This window comes from Ammospiza nelsoni, chromosome 19 (genome assembly GCF_027579445.1).
Source record: "Ammospiza nelsoni isolate bAmmNel1 chromosome 19, bAmmNel1.pri, whole genome shotgun sequence".
Classification (NCBI taxonomy): Eukaryota; Metazoa; Chordata; class Aves; order Passeriformes; family Passerellidae; genus Ammospiza; species Ammospiza nelsoni.
Genome location: NC_080651.1, coordinates 11,838,565 through 11,845,275, shown reverse-complemented (window position 1 = coordinate 11,845,275; position 6,711 = coordinate 11,838,565). Strand labels below are relative to the sequence as shown.

Here is a 6,711-nt window from a genome sequence, read left to right as displayed (position 1 = left end):
GCACTGCTGGGATGGCAGCCATCGCCCATCGCTGTGCCACCTGCCCAGCCTCCTCAGCTTTCTCAGGTTCCCATCGCAGAATCACAGACCTCCCCAGCCCTGCCAGAGGGAAGCACCACACCTCTGGCTCCTGCTGCCCACCCTTGCACTCAGGGTGCCCTCAGCACTGTGGGCACAACACTCTGGGCGTGAAAACTGAGTTATATTCAAAACACTGCACCTCTGAGTAAACATTTTAACCTGCTCTGGGGCAGCCCAGCTGCAGCAGGCCCACACAGGGACCTGCCACCCGTAATGCTGTAACAAATGCACTCCAAATCCCAGTAGTTTTTGTAAAGGTTTATAGTCCTTTGCCATGATTGCATGATACATTTCTTCCCCTGTGACACAGCCCTCAGACCAGGATGCGCCGCTGGCAGCTCGCAGCAGCTGGGCTTTGCGCTCCGATCTACACTAGCTGCAGAACATCAAATGCACTTTCAACATCTCCATTTAATATTTACATTCAAGCAATTAATAATTGGAAGCTTATAGTTTAGACATTTCTAATAGCAGCAATTTCTATAATAGCTCGTTTAGCTTTAGATAACGATTTTTTTTTTTTGCACATAGAAACACCACATGTGTACAGTATCAAAAAATATATACGGGATGGTCCTGCGGGTCGTGGGGAGGACAGGGGACCAAGACTAACAAATGCTCAATGGTTAAAAAGGAGAACAGAAAATAGTCGTTTGATATAGTTTATAAGGTGATCTAGGGACTCCATAAATCTAGGCTTTATATTTCATTATATAAATACCTACAAATAAATATATTAGCGTGGCCAGGGAGCGACCAGCTTTCAGCTCAAACAATACATTTCAAGAACACCACGTACAAACGGGAGCAAGAATCACTTGACAAGTTAGCACTGTTAAAATATAATACTATAACTCTGAGTAACTGGCGGGTCCCATCCTTTGTGTCCCACTGCCTGCAGGTCCTGGAGCAGCCCCAGCTGCGGGCCGGGAGCAGCGAGGTCCCCCCCGCGGCAGGGACGGCCACCGTGCCTGGCCCTGTCCCGGCGTCCCCTGGCAGGGCACGGCGGGCTCGGCCGTCCGGGGGCACGGGGCTCCGGGGCAGGGGCACCAGCACCGGCAGGGAGGCGGTGGGGCCGGCGGCCCCGGGCGGGCGGGCAGCTCCCACGGGGAGCCCGGCTCACACCGTCACGTACTCCTTGAAGGTCACGGTCAGGCAGTTCGCGGTCACATCTGTGATAATTATATTCCCAAAGAAGGGCTTGAACTCCTGCAGGGACTCGGCCTCCTCCTCCTCCTCTGCGGCCTCCTGGGGCTGCGGAGGCTCCGGGGCCGCCTCCTCGGCCGGCGGCGGCGGCGGCTCCGGCTTCACCTCGGCCAGGGCCAGCTCGCCCTCCGGCCGCGGCTTCACGCAGCGCAAGTCTATGGGCTCGTCCAGGTCCGAGTCGAGCAGGATGACCTCGGGCGGGGCGGGGGGCTCGGGCCGCGGGGGGCTGAGGCAGGTGGGGGCGCTGATGCTGCGGGACGTCAGGCGCTTCTTGCCCGGCTCCCGCTCGGCGTGCGGCTCCGACAGGCAGCGCTTCCGCGAGCTGCCGCTCGACAGGTTCAGTCCCATGGAGGAAGGGCTGTGCTCGCACACGGGGCTCAGCGACCAGGGCACCAGGTCCGGCTTGGTGGTGAGCTGCAGGGGCTGCTCCGCCGGGGGAAGGGGCGGCTCCTTGGCCAAGGGAGTCTTTTGGGCACCTTCCTCCAGCTCCGCCGGGGGCTGCCGGCTCTCGCCCTCCGCTTTGCTCTGGGCGTTGCTGCCCACCACCCTGTCCTCCCCTGGCTTTCTCCAAGCCTCCACCTTCTCCTCCCCACCCTTCTTAGGAGTCCTCTCCTCCGCAGCCCGCTTCCGGGGAGCCTCCCCAGACTTGATCTTCACCGCCTGCATGCCGTTCTCCATGTACTTGCTCATCACAATCACAATGCGCCCGTTCTTGTTTTTGTTCTTCACGATCTTCATCTTTCCCCCAAGGCCGTTGCTGGTCACCCTGTCCCGGGGGGGCGGCCCGGTGCCGCTGGACAGGTTCTTCTCAGCTCCGTTTTTGCTCTCTGCTGTGAGGTTCTTGACCGGGCCCAGCAAGTTTTTGGCCGGGCCGTGAGCCCACTTGTCCGGGTGGGCGACCAGGGGGGCCTTGTTATTGTCCAAGCAGGCCTGGCCCTGCGGCTCCTTGCTGCTGGGCTGGTAATGGGGCTCGTACATCTTGGGGTCGGGCTGGTAGTGGTGGTGCTTCTTGCTGTTGAGCTGGTAGTAATACTTCCCTTTGCTGTGGGACTGGTGCTTCATGGCGCTCTCCTTGCCGTTGGGCTGGTACTGGTGGTGCTTCTTGCTGTTGAGCTCATACTGGTGCTGCTGACTCTTGCCAGAGGAGCCGAGCTCCAGCTTGGGCCTGGTGTCCACGGCCGGCTCCTGCAGCCCCGTGAGGATGTTGGAGCGGCGGGCGAAGGATGGGAGCTGCAAGGCAAAACCGAGAGCCGCGCTCAGAGGGGGCCGGAGAGCCCGGCCGGGGGCTGCTGGCCGCCGGGGGCCGGAGCTGCGGCAGGTGCTGCAGGCTCCGGCACGGCCCCCGCCCCTCGGGCCGCTCTCCTTACAGGATGCTGCATCCCGGGGCACCGCGTCCTCGAGCAGGCGGCCCCAGCCCACTCCAACTTAGAGGCTGTGCATTGCTCCAGATTAATGAAGCAATGAAAAGAAGAAAAGCCCCCTTCAATCAGCTGTCTGGGAACGGGGGCCGAGCGGGACCGCGGCTGCCGAGCCCGCGAGCAGCGTGCTAATGCCAGCCGGGCACGGGCACGGCGGCTCTGCAGCGCGGAGGGGAGGGGAGGGCAGGGGGGCCGGGGCACCCGCTGAGCTCAGCGCTGGGGGTCCCCGGGGCGCTGCGCGCAGGCTCATCCCGAGCATGATGAAACCCGCTGCAAGCGGCTCCCCGGGGACCCCGCGGGGCTGGGGCTGGGCCCGCGCGTTACCTGCACGACCAGCGGCTTCGGCTTGGGCCCCCGCTTGCGGTATCCCATCAGCTGCTCCTGCCGCTCCCTGCGGGAACACAGCGTCACGGTGAGCCCCAGGGCGGCACGCGGACCCCCGGAGCCACCGCCCCGTCCCGCACGGCAGCTCCCGCGGTGGCGGTGACCCTGTGGGGAGCAGGGAGGGGACAGCGGGAGGGGACCGGGGCCCGCAGGTGGCAGCGGGCCGGGGCATCCTGTGCAAGCAGCAGGCGCCTTCCCCGCTGCTGCCTCCCCGCTGTGGGGAGGGGCTGAAGTTCGCAGTTTGCGCCAAAACACTCCAGGAAATAAATGCGCGGAAAGAGAAAAAAAAAATTAAAAAGGCTTAAAAAAAAAAAAAAAAGGCAAAAAGAAAAAAAAAAAAAAAGCCGAAGCCCGTCCAAGCGCAGCAGCAGCAGCGCCGCCTCCTCGAGTCGCGGCATCAAATCCCGGGGAGAAGGAGCGAGGCGCGGCGTGGGGGGGCACGGCAAGGGGGGCACCGCGGCGTGGGGACCTTGACCCGGAGGCGTCGCCCGGTGGCCCCGCACCGCCCGCCCCGCCGGGGCCGCGCCCCCCGCCCGGCCCGGCCCGGCCCGCCCCCGCCGCGGCCCCCGGCTCCGTGACGCATCTGCAATTGCGGGAGCGGCCCGAGCGGGGGTCCCGCCGCCCCTCCCGCGCCGCCCCACCTGGGCCGCTCACCTGTTCTGGAAGGCGATGAGCAGCCGGGGGTCCAGGATGTTCTCCTCCGGCTCCCACGTGTTATATCTTAGAGAGGGGAGGAGAGCGGCCGTCACCGCGGGGCCCTGCCGGTGGGGCCGGGGTCCCGGGCAGAGCCGCCCCGCAGCACCGGGCCCGGCGGCAGCGGGGTGTGGGGCCGGGGTCCCGGGGAGGGGGATGGGCGGGGGGGGCCGCGGGGACGGTACTGTTTATTTAGCGCAGTTATTATTCCGGAGGAATTCCAGGCATGTCATGATGAAATTTTCCAAATCCCCTTTCCCGGACCCAGGAAAGCGGCCGCGGGGCGGAGGAGGGACCCGGCCGCGGCGTCCCGGACCCCCCCGCGCCCCCCCGCCCGCACTGTCATGCGAACCCCGAACGCTCCGCAGCGACCGCGCTCGCTCCGGTGCCGGTGCTGCCCCCGCCTCGGCAGCGGCTCTCGGGGCTGCGGGGCGACGCGGACCATTTTTGCGGTTATTCCCGCTTTCTCCCCCCTTCCTGCCCCCCCCTCCCCGCTCGGTTCTGCAATATGGAGCCCGGCTCCCGAGGAGGGAAAGGGGGAAGGAGCCATTTTCTGGTGCACATCAGCCGCCGCCTGCTCGGCTCCCGCCGCCGTCACCGCCGGGCCCCGCCGCCGCCTCTCGCCGCCCGCTCGCCGCCCCGGCCGGGGCCCTTCCCGGAGCCCCATCCCCGGCCCCATCCCCGCCCGGCGCCGGTACTCACTTGGGCGACCATCCCCTCCATTTCACCAGGTACTCGACTCTGCCCTGAGCGGCGCGGGAGGCAAAGACACGGCGTCAGCGGGAACCGCCACCCCCGGCGCCCCCGGGCCCCGCCGCCCCCCGCCGCCGCCGCCCCCCGCACCTTTCGGATCCGCTTCTTCTCGATGCTCTCCACCGCGAAGACGTGCTCGCCCACCGCCGGCAGCTCCATCCCGCAGCCGGGAGGGGCCGGGCCGGGCCGCGCTGCAGCCGAGCTGGGCTCGGGCTCCGGCAGCTCCCGCCGCCGGCCCGACAGACACTGAGCGGCGGCACCGCAACCGTGCAAATCCCGGAGCGAGACGTCAGGGAGGCGGCGCCTCCCGGGCCCGGCTGCCCGTCAGCGGCGGGGCCGGGGGATTGGCGCAGCCCTGCCGGGGAGCGAGGCGGGGAGGGGGCGGGCGGGGGCCGGGCACGGCGGCGCGGGGAGGGGGGCGCGGGCGGCCCGGCTCCCGCCCCACGCGTGACTCAGCACGGCCCCACGGGGCTGCCGGGGGCGGCGCAGCCCGCGGGGCAGGTGCGCGACCCGCGGCCCGGGGGAGCGGGCTCGGCCGGAGGGTCCCACCGGGGATGCGCGGCGGGACGGGCGCTCGGGAGGGCTCCGCGCCGCGCCACGTCGCGCGGTGCCCCGGGCCCGGGGAGCGGCGGCGCCCACCCCCGGCACGGCCCGTGGGGCCCGAGCCCGCGGGGAAGCTCCGGCCGCGCTGCTCGCGGGTCCCGCGGCCGTGGGGCGCCCGCCCGGGGACGGCCGGCGGTGGCGGCAGCGGGCCCGGCCCGGGGCAGGTGGCGGCGCTTTCTCCGCCCGGCGCCGGAAGCCGCGCACGGGGAGCGCGGTGCGGGCGGCTCCGCGCACTCGGTGCTCGTGGAGCGGCTCCCGGGGAGCACACGCGTGTCCGCGGCTGCCGCGGGGCCGCCCGGGCTGCTCGGGGAGCGTGGCGGTGCCGGAGCGGGAGGAACCTTGTCCCGGACAGGTGGAGCGGGGCCGGGCCCGTCCCGGTGTGAGCCCCGTGCAGCCCCGCAGCTCCGGGCCTCCCGCCGGCACCGCAGCCCCGGGCCGGACCGTGGGGCCGCGGACACGCGTGGGTGACACCCGGGGGGCGAGGAGCCCCCGACCCCTCCCGGGGCTCGCTCCTCGCAGGTGCCCGGCTGTGTGCCGGGGCCGGCACCCCGGGGGAACCGGAGCCTCCGCGCCCGCTGACAACGGGGCGGTCCCTGGGGCTGCCGTGGGGTCTCGGTGCCGCCGTCCCCCTTGTCCCCCCGGGCTCTGCCGGGCCTCGGACGGGCCGATCGATCCCCGCGGGGTTCCCGCAACTTTCGCCGGGAGCGGCGGGGCCGAGCTCGAACGGCACCGGGGCCCCGAGCGGCTCCTTGGCCGGGGTCGGGCAGCGCCCCCGGCAGCCGGGACGTTCTCGTTGCCCCGGCTCGGTGCCAGCCCGGTGATCGCGGCCCCGGCCGGCATCAGCCGCGCCCCCGGGGCCGTACCCGGGCCCGGCGGTACCGGAGGGGACGCACCGGGAGGCACCGCTGAATGTCACCGCGCCGCAGCCCCTAACAAAGACGCAGCCGCCGCGATCGCAGAGCCGAGCCAATAAAAAGCAAACTGATATTACAATTTTGATTTCCCTGGAGGGCCGAAGGGGCTTAATGTAAGAATTATTATCCATTGTGAACAGCAGCCCAAGGAAAACACACACAGGAAGATTTAATTTTTTTTTTTTTTTAACTTAGCGGTTTTCCTAAGAAACATACATTCATTGAAATTTATGCCAGCGGAGTTTGTTAACCCTCCCCTTTGACATTTCCAGCTTCTCCTGTTGCCAGAGGAGACAAACCGCTAATGCTCGCAATAAAACTGAATGCCCAGGGACGAGCACGGTTTGGTGCGATTCCTCCCCAGCCTGGGTAAGCTGCAGAGCACGTCCAGCTCCGGATCCCGGCTGGATGAGAGAGCTCTGCTCTGCCCGGGACTCAGTCGGGAACAGGCGATGAGGAGGGCAGAGTTTGGCTGGCTGCATAGATAAAAATATAAATTAAAAAAAAAAAAAAAAAAGAAAAAAAATTAAATGTGTGACCAGACATCCTTGGCATCTTTTAGAAGCTGTCTCAGGAGCAATACAAGAGACTGTTGATGAAATATAATATATGTGTGTGTGTGTGTGTGTGTGTGTGTGTGTATAAAGTGAAACAACACT

At 66.8% G+C, this 6,711-nt stretch overlaps 1 protein-coding gene across 1 annotated transcript; it reads right to left on the bottom strand.

Annotated features, from left to right (window-relative positions):
- Positions 1–324: 324 nt before the first annotated feature.
- CBX4 (chromobox 4) lies at positions 325–4,810 on the bottom strand. Its single transcript, XM_059486010.1, has 5 exons — positions 4,626–4,810; positions 4,485–4,528; positions 3,744–3,809; positions 3,030–3,096; positions 325–2,517 (listed from the first exon to the last, which is right to left on the bottom strand). The coding sequence occupies exons 1-5, from the start codon at positions 4,692–4,694 to the stop codon at positions 1,201–1,203; spliced, it is 1,563 nt and encodes a 520-aa protein (XP_059341993.1). The 5' UTR covers positions 4,695–4,810; the 3' UTR covers positions 325–1,200.
- Positions 4,811–6,711: the final 1,901 nt, after the last annotated feature.

Coding starts and splice junctions, on each gene's coding strand:
- CBX4 (XM_059486010.1), bottom strand. CDS start 4,694: ATGGAGCTGCCGGCGGTGGGCGAGCACGTCTTCGCGGTGGAGAGCATC. Junction 3,097..3,743: donor CTCATCGCCTTCCAGAACAG/GTGAGCGGCCCA, acceptor GTGTTCCCGCAG/GGAGCGGCAGGAGCAGCTGA. Junction 2,518..3,029: donor CGAAGCCGCTGGTCGTGCAG/GTAACGCGCGGG, acceptor TTTGCCTTGCAG/CTCCCATCCTTCGCCCGCCG.